The sequence below is a fragment of the Eublepharis macularius genome, chromosome 11, assembly GCF_028583425.1.
Source record: "Eublepharis macularius isolate TG4126 chromosome 11, MPM_Emac_v1.0, whole genome shotgun sequence".
Lineage (NCBI taxonomy): Eukaryota > Metazoa > Chordata > Lepidosauria > Squamata > Eublepharidae > Eublepharis > Eublepharis macularius.
Window position 1 is genome coordinate 65,081,761 of NC_072800.1, and position 22,593 is coordinate 65,104,353.

The following is a 22,593-nucleotide window of genomic DNA, read 5'->3' on the forward strand; positions in this document are numbered from 1 at the left end:
CCCTTTGTTTATAACCAGGGCTTTTTTTCAGGGGGAACGCGGGGGAATGGAGTTCCGGAACCTATTGAAAAAGGTCACATGGCTGGTGGCCCCGCCCTCTGATCTCCAGACAGAGGGGAGTTTAGATTGCCCTCTGCACCGCTGAGCGGCGCGGAGGGCAATCTAAACTCCCCTCTGTCTGGAGATCAGGGGGCGGGGCCACCAGCCATGTGACCATTTTCTCTGAGGGCAACCCACTGAGTCCCACCACCTCTCTTCCCAGAAAAAAAGCCCTGTTTATAACTAAAAGTAACACCACTCACTTAGAAGACATGTATTTCATTATGAATAGTGATATGGATGAGTTATGGTGAGGAGGAAGGCTCATGGTGTAAATCCCAACTAATAAAAATCTTACCCATTTTCAAGTCAGGCCTCCTTCCTGTCTGGATCTGACTCAAAATGGAGCTTGCATCTGCCCGACCTGGCAGCCATTATGCAGCCTTCCCAACCTGACCTCTACTTTTGTCAATCTTGCCCATTAATTGCTTCCTCCTTAGGTTGATGGGAATTGTAGTTTTTTTGGCCTCTCAAATGAATTCAATCCCAGTTACAATGGATGGCCAGGGAAGGTTGGGACTGCTGCTTTTAAGAGCCCTTTTTAAGAGAAAAAACAATTGTTTTTTCTTTCTTATAAAGCTAAGATTTGTTGCATGGGAAATAACGCATTTCTTTCTGTGTGTGTGAGGGTGCAAGTTTCCATACTGAGCACTTGTCGAAGGACCAGAGATTTTTAAGTGCTTGAGAGTGACGCTCGTTGCCAGTCGAACAATCATTTTTTTAGCAAGCCCTAGGGGTCCCTCACTAATCACGAATATGTGTAAGTGAAGAATGAAGGTTATGTGACAGAGAGTGGGAAACATTTTGCTCTATGGTGCAGGGGTTTAGGAACATTTGTGATGCAATCATCTAAAATCCTATGCAGTACACCAAATTTGAAAAATCCCACACTGGGGATAACTTTCATACACAAACACCTTGTACCTGCAATATGCAGACAGCAGCCTGAAATGAAATGTGTTTGAACTTTGCATCTGTATGTGCCCCCATACGTAGCCTTCAATGGAACAAAGGTTAGCATGCCATATAAATGGTTTGGTCAGAATCTACCCTTAAAACATGGCAGGGTGCTATATAAGGGGAAATAAGAAATAAGGTAAAAGTAGATTTCTGTAAAAATACTTTGTTTCACAAAGAGAAGCTAAGTAAAGGCAGCTTGCCTGGTTAGGTTTCCTTCACTTTGGACCTTGGTAGGGTGGGATGGAATACAATCAAACGGTCTGAAGTAGAGGAGGCAAGAAGCCTGGTTAAAAATATAGAGAGGAAAGGGATCATTCCAGCAACCCATTCTATGACAAAGCAGCAGTAATGGAAGAACATGCAATCCTCACCGAGCGGCATTGTGGGGAATGGGGTAGGCTGGTAACCGGCTTCCCGAGCATGCCAGATCTGGACTTGAAGTTGCCTGCAGAAAGCAGCTCTGTCTCCCCATCGCTCATTCCCCTGGGGAACTCATATTTTAAGAATGATGCTAGTAACAGCATTTTTTAAAGCTCAAAATGAAAGCGGAAAGCCCTTTTTTCCCCAATGAAGAGACTATGTTGGAGAATAGAGATGAATTTCTGTTTACTAACTATTGTGATTAAAACTGCATGTGGAAAATTAGTGGAAAGTTGGAGTTTGGACAGGTAGAATAATCTTCCTCACGTACAATTTGAAGTCGGCCACGCTGAATTGTCTGAAAACATTCAATTCAGAATAGATTTCTTCTATCCTGCTTCCTCCCCCTTGAAAATATTGTAGAGGTAGTGAGAGATACTGGGACGCTGCTTTAGTTCACCACTAGATGGCAGGCGTCAACCCTTCATTCCTTCATAAGGAATGAACCCTTCAACCCTTCATTCCTTATAAGTGATTACATTTATATCCGGTCTGTCCATTACAGAGTATTCCAACAGCGATTGTCTGAATGGCTAACTAGTTAATTTCTGCCACATTTTTCTTTGTACCGTATTCTCCCAAATACAGTTCGGATGTGGAATGGTGTTTTGTTTTGAAGACCTGAACAATGCGTCTTTGGTGCGCTTGTTCCTCTACCTGGCTGTGAATCACTCGGTCAGACATGTCCCTGTGGAGAACTGATTCTCCAAGTGCTGGGGGCTCAGATTTGGATCAGAGCAGCAACAAAGGGCTTCAGCCCCCCCCCCAAACCCCACCCTGAGCCACTTTCCCAATCTGAAACAGCTGGTCAGAGCACTATATGAGGGTTGCAGGTGTGCCAAGAAAGCACAAGCTAGATAGCGTACATGTTGCTCAGTGTCTTTCATTATGTGTAAGGAGATTCCCTTGACATCTTTTTTTCTGGTGGCATTATCAAAACATCCCAATACTTGTGACTATGTTCAAGAAAGCAGTCTCTCCCATGTTTTATACCGTATGAAAGGGAGGGGTGGGCCAATACTGTACTTTGTTGTTCAGCATTGGCTAATAGCCATCAACAGGGGATCGAGACTGCAGTACTTTACATAAGAAAGTTTGGGTTTGTGGTATGATATCCAGTTGTAGAACATACACATTGCATCCTAGATGAGTGGAAACTGATCAGGATCCTTTTTAATGTACATTTTCAAGAGGCAAGCAATAAAATGACACAGGCACACAGTCATATTTGCTAATCATGAATTTTCTATTTGGAATTGATCCAGGAGTAGAATTGCCAGCCTCCAGGTGGTGACTGGAGATTTGGAATTACAGCTGATCGCTAGGCCAGAGATCAGTTTCCGTGGAGAAAATGGCTGCTTTGGAAGGTGGATGCTTTGGCATTATACCCTGGTGAGGCCCCTCTACCCACTCCAGGCTCCACCTCGCAAATCTCCAGGAATTTCCCAACCTGGAGCTGGCAACCCTATCCAGGGGTGACCTTTGGGAAAGGACTGGCCTCTCTGGTTAGTCTAAAGGGTAGGTCCAGCCTACCCAGTTATTACTACTTCAAGGTTTCATTTAATCTTTTACTTGTGTTAGATTCCCCAGTATTAAACTTTTTACTTGTATTAAGTTAAAGACAAATTATGAAAATATTTATAAAATTATTTTTTAAAAAAATTAATTGAAAAGTCATATATACTATATGCCCAGGAAGCAAGGATGATCATTCCGCAAAGCTGGGCTGCAGTGAGGCTGCTGTTTGGAGGTAGCAGATCCCACACCCTAAGATGGGGGTGAGTTTGACCTGAAGGAGATTAATTTATTATATTTATATTCCGCCCTCCCCGCTTTCGCAGGCTCAGTACTGAAATAGTGGTAGAAATCCAGTCAGTCATGTTACAGATTTTTATTGGTTTTCCATCTTTTATCTGTGGTAGTTTTGCTCTGTGTATAGGGTTGCCTGATGTCTGCTGGCAACTCTTTTGGAGAGAAGGCAGGGGGACATCATGGTTACATATCGTTAAAAACTATAAAGATTTGGGAAATTCCTAGAGTGTTGACACAATGCCACTTCCAAGTATGCAATTAGAAGTGGCCTTACTACAGCACCGCTTTTTCCTTCATTTTTCTCTGCTGCTCCATGAGCCCATAGTAGTAGGAGCTGGGGGAGTTATAACAAGAGACCTGGCCACCCCTACCTGTGTATCTGCTACACGACCTGTGTTTATCTGCCTTTGAAGAAATATATCCAAGTGCATTACCATGGCCAGTTCAATCCTCCATGCAAAACTGGCATAGAAAGGATGCTGCTTAGTCCGTCTTAAACCAGAGAATGTAGCACAATAACCTTTTTTCTGGAATCAAACTAAAAAAGAACATCCTCAGATAACCACTGTTAAACCTGTAGTACTGACTTCTTGTAACATTTGGTACATTTGATGACTTATTATTTTCATACACTGGCCCTCCATTAAAGTTTGTGTGTGAGACAAAATCTCTACCCAAATCTCAAATTATTCTTTCATTTTTATAACTGCACAAATCCTGTAGTCTTTGATGCTGCTTCACAGATGCTTATATACCACAGAAGGTGGAATGCACATATCTATGTGTGCGCAACCACCTAATACGTGGTTAGTGTCAACAAGGAAAACGCCTTTCTGACTATTCCAAATACTTCTCTCTTCCTTTTGCTGTCCCCTGGATTGGGCAAGTCAAACTAGTAAAAAAAAATTGGCCTCTTTCTTCATTAGAGTGAAGGACTTTGTTGATAAACATACTCTTTCTGTGACAAAGTTGGGAACCTCTTGCGTACTAAATATAGCAACCAATATATAAGCTTTCAGTCTTGTTTTACTTTAAACCACTGGGCACGTATCAGCTATAATTCTATGAAAGTGAAGGTATAGACAAACTGATGTTAATCCTGACTTTGTACAGTGAACATTAATTTGCCTACTAAATAAGGATGCTGTGACACCAACGAGGAATTTTAAAAATCCTCAATTTTTAAAAAGTTTATTTTTCAATTATAATTTTTGTATAACCAAGCAACTCTATATAGAGAAAGCACAGAAGTGTATCTGGCACTTTTGGACAGTACATAATAACTTTGCCCGACATTTCTAAAACACATTATAAGTCCATTTGCTTGGTCCATAGTCCATGTTACTTGAACCTATATACATCGTATGTACAGTCAGTGAAACGATCTTCTTGGCTACTTTGGGTTTTTTAAAGGTGTCCTCTAGCTTATGTTGCTAAACAGAAACCACAGTACACACTGTTCATTAGAGAATACATTGTAGTGAAATGAGGAGTCTTTTAGCACAGACACTTGATGGCATGCAGTTTAAAGAAAAGGTACAGCTTTAGAAATTTTTAAAAATTTGACTATTCAAGGCATTGGCAAAAGAAGGGGCTATTAATTTTTCCTGTAAAAAAGGCACTTGGAGTGAATGGGGACCAGAACTGGAGGAACTGCAGCTGACCTAAAATTCAGTTTGGTTTCATAAAAAGGCTCTTCAACACCAAGAACTGCTACTCAGGCTTCAAGGAGATAAAACTGAATTGCTGAGCAGGCTGTAGTTAAGATGTAAAATGTTTACAACTACTTTGTAAATAAGTAAGAAAAGCATAGTTTAAGCAAAAAGTTTACTAAAAAGCAGCAATGCATAGCCTTCCTTTGAGATAATGCATATCTGTAGAATCAAGTGTCAAACTCTAATTTAAGATACCCTTTCAGTAGCATCATCATGATAGAGTTGAATCAAGAAAACATAATAAAGTTTCACATAGATCCCTTTCCAGGGAAATCTGAGGTCATAATCTGCCATACAACTTGCAAATATGTCCAAATGCCCTTGATGGCTGAAGTCAAGTAAACGAAGTAATAGTCAATGCTCTTATAAACTCTTTTCAGAAGTAATCTTTGAATCGCTTTGAAGAGTTATTTGCAACCATCAAAACAGTAATTCTTTTGAGTGTATTTCCTCCGCAGTCCACCAGAGGGATTTATTTTCCCTTCTTTTTTTCCTTCTACAGTCAAACTGAGAACACCCACCCAAAAATATATATATTTGGCAATTTTATATTCCATGGGGAAAAAACTGGATTTATGGTAGCTCACTTCAGATTGAAAGCCATGAGTGGCCTTTCCTCTCGCTTTTGCCAAGGACTTTTTTTATCTTCCCCTTGGTCATCATCATCGTCGTCGTCGTCGTCGTCGTCATCTTCAACTTCACTGCGGATAGTTATTCCATGCTCTGGACTGGTTAAAGGCTCTGGTGAGGTTTCTACAGTTCTTTTTATTGTTTCTTCCTGTAAGCTGGGTAACTGGCCGCCTGTTCTTCTGCCCCCTCCCTCCAACAGGCAGCGCAGAGTACTGTCTTCTGGGCTGCACACGGCGGTTCCACATTCACTGCCACTTTGGTCCATATCATCCAAATATACAAGTTGTGTATAGGAGCTTTCTGGAACTTTTTGCTCTTTCTGCGGATGTTCTTGCACTTGTTGATGAAGATGTTGTATTGACAAATGATCTCCCCTTCCCTTTCGAGCAGATTTTGGCTCATTCATGTCAACGCCAGAATCCAAACTAGCATCATTGCTTCCATTCCTTCCAGCTCTTTGCAGATCAATATACGAATGTCTAACATGAGCATTCGAACGCCCATCTAGAGAGACAAACCAGGCTCGAGGATGAGGCAAAGGCTTACCGCCTCCTAATTCCATTAGAGCTTTCTCTGTAAGAAGCTGCACCTCACTATTCATTTGTGCCAAAGAGGCATCGTTAAGTGATGCGGGAATGGACACTGATTCAGACATAGACACATTTTGAGGGTTCCATTCACTTGCACCCGCTTCTTGCAAATGTTGTTGAGATATCGCTTGGGCAGCCAGCTGTTGAGGCTGCATCTGTTGTTGGGAATGTGGGAAAAGCTGGGAATGAGGGCTCGACATTTCTGCTTGGAGTCTTTCAATATCGATTTGTTGATCGGCAGGAACAACCAAAGGTTGGCTAATGTAAGGATGTTCCCCGGGAAGTTTCATATAATGACCGGGGATGACTAATGTAGGCAACACTTTTCTGTAAACACTGTCATTAACCTGATCAACAGAATTACAGCAGACCAGCTGACCTGGCCGAGGGAAGGAAGTGGGTCTTTCAAGATGATCAACAGAGCGAGACATCATACATTCAGTAGGTCTGCAGTCGAGCAGTTCTGTTTCAGGCGCCGAAGGGATAGGGTACAGTTGCTCCTGAACATTGTATTTGCTTCCTGTAGAAATATGGTTTATGGAAGCTTGCTCTTGCTTTTCAAACAGAGGCCGAGACAACATTGCATTATAACTCCTCCTGTGATCTTCCATGTTAGTGGTGTCATACCCTTCTGATGTTTCCATTGATTTCCTTGGGTTGGTCCCAAAAGTGTCCACTGACTTAAGGTAGTCTTTTCGCAAAGTGCCACTAGAAGTCATGTTCTCTAGAGACATCCTGCTCTGGTCCTGCTCCTTGTGGGAAAGCAGTTCTTCTCGGGAACTAAATTCTTGTGAGGTGCTGTATGTATGTTTGAGCATGGGGGTGTGCATGTCTGCTTCTCCACCTGAACACGTTTTCTCCATGCGGACAGCCCCCATCAGCTCCTTGCGGTCTGAGGATTGTGTGCGTCCATGGCTAGCAGCAGACAGTCCACCAGGAAATTCTGATTCACGCCGTGAAAATACCAAGTTAAGATGGGACATAGAGGTTGACTGGTCCTTCTTAGAACCAGCGAGTGTTGAAGAAAGCTGCAGTTTCTTATGGTGTTGACGTGGTTTTAAGCACTTTCTCCTATTAAATAAAACAATTAAAGTCAATTGCTGAGGTAAACACTAAAGCTTAAAGCTTGTGAAATTCTACTGGACAAATTGTTTTTTATTATTATTTATTTATTTTAAACAGTTCTATGCTGGCTTTCTGCCCAAATACAGTCCCCAAGGTGGCAAACATCAAAACATTAAAATTTAAAATCGATAAAACAGCATTAAAATAAGGTCTACACAAAATATTTAAATAATTCAATAAAACATATAGACATGCAAACACACATAACATAACCATGGAGGAGGGACAATTAGAGTAACTGGGAGTATACCAAACTAAACAAAAAACTCTTCATCGCTGGTGGAAGACAACGATAAAGAGAGAGAGCTGAATCTCCCTGGAGAGGGAGCTCCAGAGTTTCAGCACCATGGCTAAGAAGGCCCTTCCTCAAGTTGCCACCTGTCTAGCCTCTAATAATAGGGGCCCCCAAAGCAGGGCCCCCAAAGGTGACCTGAGTGGATGGGGAGGTTCATATGAAATGGGGATGTGACTCCTTCCAGTGGAAAAGAGACACTGCATATGCCATGTTCCAGGGATGAAGCAGGAGATCGTGAGGCTAACATAAAGTCCTTGTTTTTCTTGGGGTTACAATCAGCTTCATTGCAGGCTACAAATGTTTTAAATAAATGGCAGAAGAAAGCCAAAACTACTTCTATTTGTAGAAGAAAGCCAAAACTTCCAATGCTTGGTTTCAAAATTAAAATTAACTTGTGTCTATTCAGCATGGTAAAGATACCTGAACAACAAACCTGTTTTACACAGAAGAAAATGATTTGAAGATAAATGGGGAAGGTAAATACTGTACTTCAAATAACATCATAGTTTAGCATTCAGGTTACAGTCAGGCACTTGGTTAACTGACTGGACACCATGCTGAAGAGTAAACTTTTACTAGTTTTTGATTTAAAGGAAAGATTTTGCTATTTCATTTGCAATGGCAACTTCCTCTTCAGATTTACATTTTCCACTATGATGTATTGCAAAAATACATGGAATACTTATGAGGACTTGCTTCATTTTGTTTTCTGTTTTTATCATTTTAGTAATATATTATAATTTTAATATCTGACTTCTAAAAGGTCCACAAGAATGTTGTTCTTTTAAAACGTTACAAGCATTAAAATTAGGGTTTCTCTAGTTCAAGAATTTTAATGAGCTTGTTTATATACACTGCAGTTATACAATTAAAGACCAAAACAAGACATCTTACCTGCAATAGTATAAAAGGAGGCACAGTAAAACAAGAAGTATAAGGGTCATCCCGCCTAGAATTGCCAAAAGAATCACTGTGTGGTAAGTGCTTATGTCCTGGGTTACAGTGGGGCCTGGAAGAGGGGAAAAATGTAAAAGAAAATCAAATCAGCACCTTCTAATTTTTTTTAATTGGAATGTATTTGGGCTAGTCCTGTTCAGCTTGTGTAGATTCCAGGCAGAATTCAGTCATCCAGCCATGAATGATGGCAGACCAAGGGCTTGATAAAAATTCCATTTTTGTTGCCTGCTTGAGAGTAAAACACAAGAGGCTTGTCAAGTAATGGGCAGACCACCATACAAGACTGGTAGGTCCTATTCAGCCTAGTGTTTTACAGGCTTTGAAGATGTGGTTGGAACCCGAGACCTTAGATTCTGTTGCTAACATATCTCCATGTTTTGCTGGTATAGTGCTAAGGGTATAGGATTGTCACCACTCCCCAAGCCCTTCAAAACCAATGTTTACCGATACTGGCATTATTTCAGTATTAACCCACTTCTACAAAAATGCCTGTGGAAAAGTTTGTTCTATGTGTACTGACATAAAGTTGCATCCAGCCAGGTTTTTCACTAATCCTGCCAAATTCCTCTCCCTACTATAGCCCTTGCCCCATGTGGCTTTTGTACATGCAGGTCCCATAATTGTCAGCATACTCCTTTTTCCCATCAGCAGACTGGATCCAACCTATTGTATTGTGCTAAAATTGGGTCCTTGGTAAGTAGGAAAAGTTCTGCTTGCCTTTCTAAGGCTGAAAAGGTTAAAATTTCTAAACTAGTTACACATCTTTCCTAAAGAACATCACACCCATTCTGCAGCAATGGCATGACCTGCAGAGGACCATGTAGTGGATAAATAGCTCAAACAGGAACTGTTCTTTTTTGACAAAAAACTTGTCCTGTCTGCAGTGAAATTCATTCAAAGGTGGTCATGTTTATTTGAGTCTGCCTGGCAGGGAGGGTGGACTAAAAATCTAATATAATAAATAAACAAACAAACAAATAAATTAATAAATAAGAAGCAAAAAGTTATTTTAAAACAAAAGCATTCATGTTCTTTGAAAATACGGTCTGCTTAAACTCCACTAAAGATATTAACCAGATTTTAAACTCTGTTTTCAGAATTTACTGATGAAACAGGATGAACCATCCTAAAATATACAAACGTTTTAACTGTGAATTTTTGTTGTTATTTCTGGAATGAATTTTTACCTGGATTGGTGGGTGACATGGCTGCAACCCAGTACCCCAGCTGAGGGGCAATGTATGACCAGGTCATCTCATTTCCTTCTTGTTGTATGGCACCTAAAGTGCTCTTCAACCATGTCCCTGTAAAAACAGAATGCATTTAGTAGTATGATCAAGTAAGTCTAACAAACTTCAACACTTCTGTGAGAGTGCTTGGAGAAAACAGGCCCAATAAAGACAAAAAGTTGACATTGTTTGAGATTTTTTTTTTTGGCTTTAAAAAAATTCCATGGACTGAAATTAACAGCTATTAGAATGGGTTGCCAGACTACCAAGTGCCATTTGGGATTCCCTTGGGAGAAAAACCCCTCTAATATTTACAGTGCAATCAGTTCCTAAGCATGTTGAGCCTGTGGGATGGATTCTACTCCTATCCTACCACTCCACTGAGCAAAGCTGATTGATTTATATATTTATTTCTTGATTGATTTATATATTTCTTTCTTTTTTGCTCAAGTTTGAAGCCTTCCTCCATTCTAAGGAGCTTTCTTCCTTAAGTTGCTTTTCCCACTGAAGGAAGAGCTACTTCCGCTGAAGGAAAACTGCTTAGGTTGGAGGACAGCTATTTGGAGGAGGATCGTTTCCACCCCAGCGCATATGTCAGTAGCAAATTCCTCTTCTGGCACAAACCATGTGCCAGCTGATCATCCCAGTCGGGCCTTTAATCTGTCCTGTCCACAGTCAGGGATGTTTGGTATCTAATAAAAATCAAGATTTTTTCTTCTGCTATTCCCACTCTCAGGAACACTCTGCTAGAGGAGGTTTGTAAAGCCTTATCATTATGGGAATGCCAGTTGTTCTGATTTTTTTAAAGGGGATCTTTAAATGTTGATGTGGTTAAGGCCTGGTGAGACATCTGAACACAGATTAAAATGTTTCTTAGCTTTCCGGAGTCCCAAGCTTAGAAGGATGTTTTTGCTGGAGAACCTGCATATCCTATGCCAGCAACATAAGAGAATTAAAAATTGTACTATATTAAAAAAAAATTAAAAACCCAAGATCACTATTTTGATAAAAACCAGCCATGGTTATTTTTGGAGGCACAAAGTGGAAATAACCACAAACATTAGTTTTTTAAAAATAGTTTGTTAAATACTGGTTGTTCCTCTTACCCACCACCAGTGGGCACCAGAGATAACAATGAAAAAAGAAGGAAAAGGTAAGGAGAACCCGGAGATCAGCACAGCTCAAGTTCTTTGGTATTTTTATGCATATCACATTATACACAGGATACAGTGAGTTTACTCCTATTCACTTCAGTCCTGTGAACAAAAAAGGATTGTACCAGCATAACATTTCCAAGGGCCTGTTTAAAGTGAGACTTACACCCAGCAATTGCACTCCAGATAAAATTATCCTTACTATCAACAAAAGCAGGAAAATTTGAATTCATAGAGGAAAAGCCAACCCCTCCCTTGACCTCAGTGTATGCTGATAAAGTCTCCTGGACAACTAGAAGCGAATGGTTAATTTGTGAGCCCTGGCAAATTTGTGTTTATGGCTGGAGTCCTCGCTGCAGCTCTTCTGCAGGGGGGACTTGCGTCCAGCTGGCTTGACTCACGTTGCACTTCACTAGTACAAACAACATCCTTGTAATGCCTCTTTAAGAGCTCTTTTTTGCTCAATAAATTTTGTCTCTGCATAAAGCAGCCCTCAAAACAGCTGAGGCTACTTCTCTCACTGCCCGAGCAGAGCTCAGTTGTCACTCCAGCCGAACAAACCACAGCTCCGAGCCGCTCTGCATGGGTCAACAAGGGGGAGCACTGTGCTGGCAACGGAGGCTGACACAAGATGCTCCAATCAGGCATGAGCCTAGACTTGCCCAGTGCTCATTTGCTTCACTCACCTACTGCTGCTTGCCCAGCCTAGCGGCTGTCCTCCAGGATTGCTCCTCAAAGCACAACGCCAAATTGGTCAAGAGACAAGACTTTCTTCATATATACTTTGGGGAGATTTTTTGTTATGTGTTCCTCATGGTGGGGGGTCCGTTCATGGATTACCCCCCCCCCTTTAAAGAGTAAGAAGCAAGCTTAGAAGGCCCCCAACTCTGATCAAGGAGTCAGCTCCTCCTCACAGGTCATTCTCATGACTCATATGCTTCCTGCTGGCTGCTATTTGCCCCACAGAGAAAACGTGCAGGCACCATTAAGAGACCTGTTTGCACCCCTCCTTGTAACTTGGATAGCCTAGGCAACCTTGATCTTGTCAGATCTCAGGAGCTAAGCAGGGTTGGCCTTGGTTAGTAATTGGATGGGAGACTCCAAAGGAGACCAGGACTGCAGAGGCAGGCAATGGTAAACCACTTCTGTTTGTCTTTTCCCTTCAAACCTCCAGCAGGGAGTGCCATAAGTCAGCTATGATTTGATACTTTCCACCACACTTCCCCCCCCCCAAAAAAGGGAAACTGTAGCTCAGTGAAAGTGAACTAAGGCCGAGAAAACAGCACAGGGGAAAGCATTAGCCCCAAATCCAAAGGTGTCTGTGTCTGTGTGGGTGGGGGGGTCTGTGACTACATGCTGTTAAAACCAGTGGAGATCAATGTGCAGGTCCCCTGGCTTCATGTCTACTTGGGCCCTCAGCAGCTTCCAGCATCTGGCAACCTGTTTCCTTGTCTAAATTAATTGCCATATCACAAAAGCAACAAGTATGCACAGCCAGAGAAGCAAAATGGAATTTGATAAACTTTTCATACAGCCACAAGTATCTCAGAAAGGTATCAGGTAATTACTTGATACTATCTATTAGCTCTTGCCACTGAATTCATTTTGAACTTAACCAATCTAAAGATAAAAGAAAGCATTAATATGCTAGCTATTTTAATATAACATTTGTACTGAAACCTGATCCCCCCATATTGTCCATCTTTCCTGCAGTCATTCCTATAGCTAATCAGCTTTTCTGATGATAAGGGAAATATGGGTCCCTTTTGTTCTTCTAAAGGCTGTGTAGGGGATCGTGGGACCTGCATAGACAAAAGCCAAGTGGAATGGGAACTGTCATAAGGAAGAGAATTGGATGAAACTGAGCAAAAAACCCTGGCTGAATCCACCCATCCCATCTTTTACAAAGTACAGTATACAGACTCCTTATATAGAGCAGTAAGGGCAATTTCTCCAAGTCTCAAACCAACTTTTTATTTATTCAAGAATCTTTTAAGCATCTTTTCTGTCAAACATACCCTGCCAACACTAATAAAGGATTCTTTCACATGGAAGGTTTTAACAGCATTCCACCCAAACTGCCCTGGTTGTCTTTGAGGCTTCCGTATGACACTTCTATGCTGTTGTCCCTGGTCCAGGTTTTCCCCAGCTCCGCTGTGGGTTTCCCCAAACCTGCTGTGGCATGATCTTTTGGGGAAGATCATGCTCAAAGTAGGTCTGAGGTCAGTGTGGATGGGAAAGTATAGATTTCCGCATCACTTTGTCCACATCCAGTGCCATTTCCCCATGTGCCTGCCATTACCCCCCACCCCCACCAATAGGCTTTTTGCCTTTATTTATCAGTAGCAGATATGCTGTAGTATCCTAACACTATAGCAATGTATCTACAATCAACTTTTTAAAAAATCAGCAAAAAGGCCAGCCTAGGGAGGGGGGAGATGGCAGGCACAAAGGAAAAGCACGGGGAGCAGAACAGGGAATTGTTTCTATGAAACAGGGGCAAAAAGCTGTATAATTCTTATTCCTCATCACCTAACTCTCTAACGTAGCTTAGGCTGAGGTATTGTGACATGTCCAAGCTGTGAAGCAGCTGCTTTGGGCAGCAGATTTCAAATACAGCACCTCTTCCTCTGATCACCATTTCTCTGTGCTAATTTAGAAAAAAAGAGTGCTAGACCAGAGAAAGCAGAACGTGTTTGTAATTTTGACTTTTCATTTCAGGTAACATGATATCAAAGACTTGCCATCCGTACACTTACTTGAACTCAGTAGAACTTACTTTTGAGAAAGCATGCATAGGATTAGGCTATCTGGCTGCTACTGGCTAAAATTCAAGTAAAAAGGCCTGGAAGTCAGTTAATTTTTATATGACATTGAGTCTGAAAGATACTTGGGCTTGGATTGATCAGATATCTAGAGAATGAATCGGGGAGGAAGTTGAGGGTTAAAGCAACTGAGAAAACAGCTATTCTTGCTTTCTAACCTTACTTAGCCAATAAAAGGCCCCCTTAGAAATCATTATAGAATAAATGGAAGGACTCAAAAGAATGGTGGCATGAAGTCATTTTATATAGAAGCTATTTATAAATTATGAACCCATAACCTATAATCCTGAATATTAACTCATGGTGGTACAGATATTGTAAAGTTATTTGGGCTACCTTCTGCTTCAGATGCCAAAATGTTTAGGACTATCTAGTTGAGCCCTTCTTCAAACTATACTTCTTAATATACCATTGCAGAGTTTCTCTGTCTTCCATAGATACTCCACTGGATAAATCACAGACAGCACTAGCGGGCAAGTCACTTCCTCCCAGCTCCCAGTAAGCTGCATAATCAGTCATCCCAATTAAGTCTATATAGTTCCTGTGGGGAGCCTCCTTCTGCCAAAACCTAAGATGGAATTTTTTTTATCATCACCAAGTTTATTTTAAAACATGCCAGAAAATGGATGCAAAGTGAAAAATAAAGTGGGGCAAGAGCTATTTAAAAAACCCTTATAAATCTCCACCTGACACTTACGTTTGAACCAAGATGCTTCTTTGTCATTTTAATGTCCTAATGCTGGCTTCAAAAACTTGTTGGTCAAAAAATGTATTTAATTGATATGGATTTGTTGCTTTTTATAGAATTTTCCATGGAACAGCTGCAGCTGTATTTAATAGTTCAACACCAATGATTGTTTGGCTTCTGTAGTACCCAGATGAGGCAATGCTTTCTGATTCTGCTCCAAACATAAGTTATCAATATTAGGATACATTTTTAAAAAGTGATATAATTTTTGTGAGCTGATGGGGTTAACAGATAACTTCCAGCCAGGGTATTTCTTCTTACTTCGCAAGAAGGAAAGGTTATGCTTATTAGGTACCATTGCCATTGAAGGCCTAGGAAGATCTTTAGCAGCTGGGAGAAAAGTAAACTGAGGCAGGAATCCTGTGTCACAATACAAGGAGCTGTATTCCACTGAAACCTACTTTAAATGTTTTCTATAGTAACAAGAAGTTTGAGAATATACTTTACAAGTGGGAGATCTGCAAGGGTTTGTGGGGGAGGAGCTCATTTCCCCCTCCCATACTATTTTCTCTTTCGCTTCCCTGAAAGCCCCTATAGCTTCTTCCCCTTTCCTGCTTCTTTCTCTCCTTCCCACCCACCGTCCAACCTATGTTTATCTGTTCTTTCTTGTCTTCCCTCCCTGTCAGTCAGTTCCTAGAAAAAGTCTGTTGGCCTGGGCCAGTGGCATGGTGGGGAACCCACAACGACTTGAGGAAGGCACCTCACTGCGACAGACGGCATGGTCTAAAAAGCCTGGAGCTTTGACAAGCTACTCCAAGGGATCTGATTGGGTAGCATGAGCTGGAAAGAGAAGGGTCTGTTTTCAGTACTAGTAGAGAGTGGGTGATTCCCCACTAGTGGTTTTCCGTGGTTCAGCTTCCAAATGACTTTGATTTTTTTTTTTGCATGGGAAGGTGATCCTAGCAGCAGCTTCGAAGTCACTGCAGGTTTTGTCCGTTTTTTTCCCTTCCTGCTTCCCCCCGACTTATTTCTCCATTCGCTGCAGATTAGGGATTTTAGTCATGCAAAATTCTTTATCCGATGTTCTCCCCACCCTTGCCCTTTTCTCCTGCCCTTCGAATCAACTAAATTTGATTGGTTGATCACGTTTTCCAAGCCACACCCACTACCCTTTCCCTTCCCTTCTTTTTTTTAAAAAAAAAAATTATAAAAAACATTGCAACGTTTCTACATGTCTATGCAGAAACATATCCTGTGTCATGTGATGACAGCTGCCCAATAACAGGTCCATTTTTCAACTTGCCAAATTTGTTACTTGTTGCTCACTGACAGCTTCTGAGGCAGAGGGAAAGCAGGGTCATCGGTAACAATTTCCCCTCCAAATGTCAATAACCAATACTCATTCCACGATATTGGCGGGAAATGCTCTGAGCTATCAGATGTGTTTGTTTGATGCAATGTTTATACGTAGCAACTTGTGTTTTGAGAAAAAAATTGATGTGTTTGTTTGATGCAACCTTTATACGTAGCAACGTTTTTTTGAATTTTTTTTTAAAAATTAATATGATGCACATCTGTTGACACTTCCCCCGGAAAAAGCAATGAGGAATCAATTTTTATACTGGCAAATTCCACACAATGGAGCATGATGAAATGAAATGTCAATGCGAAACAAAAGCCTTAATGTGGAATCGGGGAGCGGTGGATTCTATGACTCCACTGCAGTACGACTGCTCAGAAAGTCCGATCAAAGTCAATCATGCGGAATCCCCCCCCCTCTCTGTGTGTGTGTGTGTGTGTGTGTGTGTGTGTGAGAGAGAGAGAGAGAGAGAGAGAGAGAGAGAGAGAGAGAAGTGTGAAGAGTTGGGAGATGAAGTTCTAATGGAGAGCAGTTTTAACACCAGCTGGAGAACTAGAAAAAATTGGCAAGGAGGTTTGGGCAGTAGCTCTGGAGAGTGAAGAGATCCCTGGTTGGGTGTGATTGGAATAGGGTTGCCAAGCTCCAGGTGGTAGCTGGAGATCTCTCAAAATTACAACTGATCTCCAGGCCACAGAGACTAGTTCCCCTGGAGAAAATGGCTGCTCTGAAGGTTGAATTGTATGGCATCGTACCCCACTGAGGCCCCTCCTTTCCCCAGACCCTGCCCTCTCCAGGGTCTACCCCCCAAAATCTCCAAGAATTTCCCAACATAGACCTGACAACCTTAGGTTGGAAACTGCCTGCGGAGATCTTCAGATTCAGTTAACAACTGAAGAACAGTTTTTGGAGAGAAGGGGATTGGGGTAGTAGAAAGTGGGTGCCAGTAGTCCTAACTCCAGAAGAGAAAGATAATAATAAAAAAGTATACTGAGTATACAAGAGTGCTTGAGAAAAAACAAGGGAACCAAAGCCTCAAAATGGAAGTCTTTAAGTACCTGTGAAGATCCTAAGAACTGAAGACTGTGAATGTTCTGATTTTACCAATTACCTCAGAAGTTTTTCAACCCCTGATTTCACCTGACCTTTCCCCTCTAAAGTAAACGAACTAGCCAGTTATTTTTTAATTTAAGAACGTCTCTGGTGCCATTTCTGCTGTTTAAGGACGTGGGAACTTCATACTCCTTTTTTCCTATATACTTCCTCCCCACACTATTTCCACTCTTCTTCCTCCTGGCAACCTCTATATCCTTACCTTTCCATGATTCCTTTTCTCCTTTCTATCTGCCTCCCCCCCACCCCTATTCAGTTGTATTTATTATTTACTTCATTTATACTCAGACCATGCCTTTCTCCCCAAAGGGAACCCAAAGCAGCTTATTAGTCTCCTCGCCTCCATTTTATCCTCACAACAATCCTATGATGTAGAAAGAGTGCTGAGAGTATGTTTCTGGCTGTCCATGCATGACAGACAGGGTATTCAAACCTGGTTCTCCCAGATCTTATCACTATGATCTGACCAAAGTCTCTGAATAATAATCTGCCTGGCTGAGCTACTGTAGTAGGCCACAAAACTTCATTATAGTATGGCTGCTGCTGTTGCCGTGGTTACTTCCAGTCCAGAGACTGTCTGGAGACCACATGGGGGTTACTATAATGTTGTAGTTAGCAATCCTGGTACACTGAAGGCTTTTTGCTTGTGTCTAGGAGGAGCTCTTCAGATACATAGATTTGGCATATCACTACTTACATGGAATTATATTTCTCATTCAATTTTCCAAAGCTTAGCAGCAAATTTCTGAGGGAAATCTATTTTCCTATTCGAAAATCATTTGGACCTTTTTTGTTGCCATTCCTTCATACCGTCAATTCCTTGTTTCAACTAAATGATCTAGATGTTTTCACACGTTTTCATTTCTGGGCACAACACAGGTCATGAGGCTTGCAGTCTTACAGTTGCATAATTGCTCAGCAACAATTCACAGTGCAATCCTAAGCAAGGTTGCTCCAGTCCAAGGCCATTGATTTCAATGAGCTTAGACTGGAGTAATTCTGCTGAGGATTGCATTGGAAGTGTTCAAACTTATCATTTCCCCTACCATGTGATCTGTCTCCTATGCTACTTTCACATGCGCTGAATAATGCACTTTCAATCCACTTTCAATGCATTCTAGCAATCGTTTGCAAATAAATTTTTCTGTTTCACACAGTAAAATCCAATTACAAAGTGCACTGACAGGGAAATGGGAACATTGCCCACTATATCAATGGAAATAATTGCAGACTGCCTTCTTGTATAGACCTGTTTACACTGAGGTGGTCTTCCTATAGTCCAACACACAGAAAGGACCCTGAAGAAAAAAAACCATCTTGATTGGCATGCTGTTCAGTTAAAACCTTTTGATTAACTAAAGAGGGTCTCCCCACTCAGGCAGCTTTTTTATATATATATATATATATATATATATAGAGAGAGAGAGAGAGAGAGAGAGAGAGAGAGAGAGAGATTTTGGTGGCAGGCGCCATCTTGGCACCTCCTCCCGCTTTTCTCATTCAGGACAAAACACCTCACAAAGAAGATGCTTCCTGAAGCATCTAGAAACAAATAAAGGATGGGTTTTTTTGTCACATAGTCATATTTATCTGTTTAAAACAAAAAATGTACAAGAACTAGATGCTCCAAAGCTGGAAAACATTAATGGCTTCATAGTAAGTTTTATTTAAGAGTAGTCTACTCTAGAGTGATAAGTACATTATTTCTGCATGCTCAATTGAACAAATTTATAGCAAATCATATATAAATGTGATAATTGACTGAGACATATATAGTTAAATGAACTAAGATTTCTTTAAGTAGGTTACAGCTCTTTAAAAAGAGGCAGCTTCAGCTGTGCTGGTGATCTCAAACAGCTGTAACGCTTGCTACAGAAAAGAAGACTGAACCTCTTGAGTAACAATGTTCTCCCTGCAGGGCCTTGCAAAAAGCTGAGTGGGCAGAACTCTATGCAAGCGCATGTGGGTAGCTACTAAACACTTTTGTGGCATAACACTATGCCCAAAGGAATTTCAGGTGAAATTCAGCAGCTCCTACTGTATTTTTCCGGAATCTAGCCAGGAGCTCACAGCTCTCTAAGTGGAAGGTAGTCCCTAAAGAGGAGATGCATATTTGTTACAGAAACTTCGAGCAAAACTAAACAGCAAGAGAAAAATCGAGAGGACAAGAGCAAAAAAAGGAGAAGGGAGTGGGACGTGTTAGTTACAAGAGCAGCTATGATTTGACCGTGTTAAGAGTCATAGCTCACAAATGCCATCAAACACCCATCAACCGAACCCAGGACCCGTACTTCCAAGTCCCAGCAATTTCAGCAAGTCTTTATTATATCAAAAATTTAAATCCTAAATATATACTAATGCTATAAATTACTACTCCTGTCTTTTCCAGTATGAACCTGCTTTATTCCAATCATTAACCAAAATCAGTATCTAAATCCCATTATCACACATGCCTTTAGCTTGCACCAGTTTAGTTGTTGAGTGCATGGATTCAAAATCTACTTTTCTTCACACGGAGAGTCAGCAGGTGTCCACTTTTAGTAGTAGGGCATGCACAGAGATGGCACAGAAATGAATGCAAATAATGAGAAATCCATCCTGTTCTGCATACAAGTCTTCCAATCACAGATGTATTGCATTTTATGGGAGACGTCATTGCTGTGTGGAAGATCACGTTATGCATTTAGACCTTCCTAGTTAAAACCTGCCTGATACACAGGAAAACTGGTACTATTCAGAATACTGGGAATAGAAATCTGACACTGTATTAGTTAGGTATTTTTGTCTTAAGATCTGACATGATTTTTGTAATCACAATATAGGTTATTGTTTTAGTATAAATGTCTCTCAATTCTACCTTCTACTTTCCCTAAAAGTGAACATTACTGATTGAACTGATAATTAAGTAGTAGTACTTTTTTCAGTATACAATAATTGGACAAACTAATCTGATGCAGTAAAAGAAGGTACAGAGCAAAGCACAACACTGGGTTTCCTACAACAAAAATAGTCTAATTACTTTATGTTTGGGGCAAATTAATAAAAGCAAACTGCCAATAACAGCTAAGCCAGTACTCTTGGTTTATTCATTAGAATCTGTCATGAAATCTTACAAATAGAGATTTTCAATCCCAGGCTATACAAGAGCCAATTTAAATATTTGGAAGGAGAAAAGGGAACAGATGGTATAGCCTCCTGCATGTGACTTTACCACTGCAGAATGCCTTATGAATCACTAGTGGAATTACTACCATTTGTGTGGGGGGGGGCAAGAAGATGCTGATGGAGAGTTGGTTACCCCCATCTCCCTGTTGTCTTCCAAGGTAGTAAACTAATGAAAACTATGAGCAGAACTACAAGTGACAAAAGGCACAGGTCAGCTTCCCTCAAGTTTTGATGGGAACTGTAGGCATCCTAGTCTTGCAGCTTGGCTCTCTGCCTGCTGTCCAATGGACTTTTCAACTGTCACTTGTCCAACATTCTGCCAAGCTGCCTACATTTCCCATCAAAACTTGAGGGAAGCAGACAAGTGTCCAATCTGTGCCTTTTGTCACTTGTGGTTCCGCTCTATATCACACCATCCTTTAATGTCTGATCGCTACTGACAACTTTGATGATCTGCAGCACAAGAAAGTAAATAAAATAAAATAAGCCAGGTTATTTGGCAATAAGGAGAAAGGGGTGTGTTAGCCTCTGCTCCTATTGTTAGGTCACGGTGACATGTTAATTCAGGTTGTCATTGGTTTGTTCAATTTATACAATATACTGTTGCATCATTCCTCTAGTTTTGTAATCCAGTTTTGTTTCATTGTTGATTGTATGCCTTACACAGCCCCCGTTGCATTTTTAATTGTGTTATCCACCTTGAATCTCAGTGAAAAAGGTGGGCGGTAAATTAAGTAAATAAATAAATAAACTCCAAGTAGATATGCTCAAGCTGAATGCATCAAAATAAAATAGTTGTATGCTTAATTAGAAATATTTATTGCTTCCCCCCCAGAACTTCAAAGTCACTCTCCTTATGCAGCAGAATTAAAATGGTCAATTTTATTTCTCCGTAACTGCCATTTAAAACAAGATCAAAATGATTAACTACTCTGGGATGTGCCAATTATGTTTTTATTAAAAGTAATATTTATCGTCAAAGGTTGGTAAACATTATTTTGCCTGATCAGCAAGAGAAAGCTTTCTTCACAAGGCAGCATTTGTTTAGAGTAGAAGGATATCAGAGGAGGCCATAACCAAAAGTTCAAGCCTAGAGGCTTCCCCTCGCAAATTCCCAGGGGATCTAACTATTGTTTTGAAGTCACTAGGCAACACAAGTAATAAGCATACATGGTCAGAGGCCATTTCTTTGTTACTCTCCTCCATTCTCTGAGTGTGTGAGTTTTATTATTATTATTTTTTTTTTGGCATAGCCTGTGGCCGGTTGAACACTTGTACTTGCTACTGTTTTACAGTAAGAACACCATGGTTTGGCAAGAAGAAACGGATGCAGTATCTTTTAGGATGCTGGTAACAAAGGGCAAGACACACACACATGCATGTGGTTCTGACATGCAATCTATATGATCTTCGCTAGGAAAAAAAATCCTTCTGAGAGAGTAATTGCTTTATTTTATTACTAAAATTTAAGCAGAACTTTGTTTTTTCTCCTTTGTCACTGCTGTCATTTTAGTCTACTTCCCTATTGTACATGTAAATTACCTGTCTAATCCTGAACAAAGCAACACATCTCTTTTCTGTACTTAGTAATTCTAATTACATCTGAAGGAAGAAGGAAGGCAAATTACACACACAGGTAGTTTCCTTTGTTTTTGTTCCCTATACTGCCTTTTATTTTTTAAAAAAGGAATTACAGAAAGAACTCAAGAGACATTATATATTATTCTGAAAATTACTGCTTTATGGTAGGTATAAAACCTGCCTGTTCCTTTTCTAATGAAAAACAAAAATATATATGCAAAGGGTTTTTTTTAAATAAAGCCTACAGTTCTTTACAGTCCAAATGTTAGAGTTCTTTGCCTAAACTCACAATTCATATAATTCTAATTTGAATCTAAATCTAAAGGAGGACGACAGTTTACTAATAGAGCATCCACTTTGCACTTCTCCAGCTCAACTCCTGGTAACTCGTTACAAATTAAAAAAAAAAGGGGGGGGTACCTCAGAGGTATGATGATATTTATAGCCAGAAAATGTACAACATTGCACTAATTTTACATGAGAATACTCTAATGGTTTGTGATTTTTATTCACATGTATTTAATCTTTTCAACAGGTGTTCTATTTACTAGCATAAAGTTTATGCGCATACAGTTGTTGCCTGCAAGGTAATAGATAAATTCAACGGGCAGTCATGGGATTAGAAGCATCCACTTGTATAATTGTGAATACACCCTCACCCATGGCGCAGTGTCAGTGGCAGAAATCAAGAGGCCCTGTGTCTGGGATAAGAACATCAGGTTGGCCAATTGCACCTCCTGGATGGGCGTGCATAATCCTTTGTCCCTTCTTGAGAACAGCATGCCTTAGGTGGAATCTATGACTGCCCCTAGGTGAATGGACTATAAGGAAGTCTGATGACTCTCCTAGTGGCTGAGGAGGAAAACATGCTACTCTAG

The 22,593-nt window shown here is 40.7% G+C and overlaps 1 protein-coding gene across 2 annotated transcripts in view; it reads right to left on the reverse strand.

The window, feature by feature from the left end:
- Positions 1 to 4,451: 4,451 nt before the first annotated feature.
- Positions 4,452 to 22,593, reverse strand: part of FAM171A1 (family with sequence similarity 171 member A1) — an 84,545-nt gene continuing 66,403 nt past the window's right edge. For both annotated transcript variants that reach the window (XM_054990735.1, XM_054990734.1), the window contains 3 exons: positions 9,791 to 9,907; positions 8,541 to 8,655; positions 4,452 to 7,297 (listed from right to left, as the gene is read on the reverse strand). In XM_054990735.1, the coding sequence (XP_054846710.1) occupies positions 5,590 to 7,297; positions 8,541 to 8,655; positions 9,791 to 9,907 (1,940 nt within the window). In that variant the 3' untranslated portion in view covers positions 4,452 to 5,589. The remainder of the gene's footprint in view (positions 7,298 to 8,540; positions 8,656 to 9,790; positions 9,908 to 22,593) is intronic.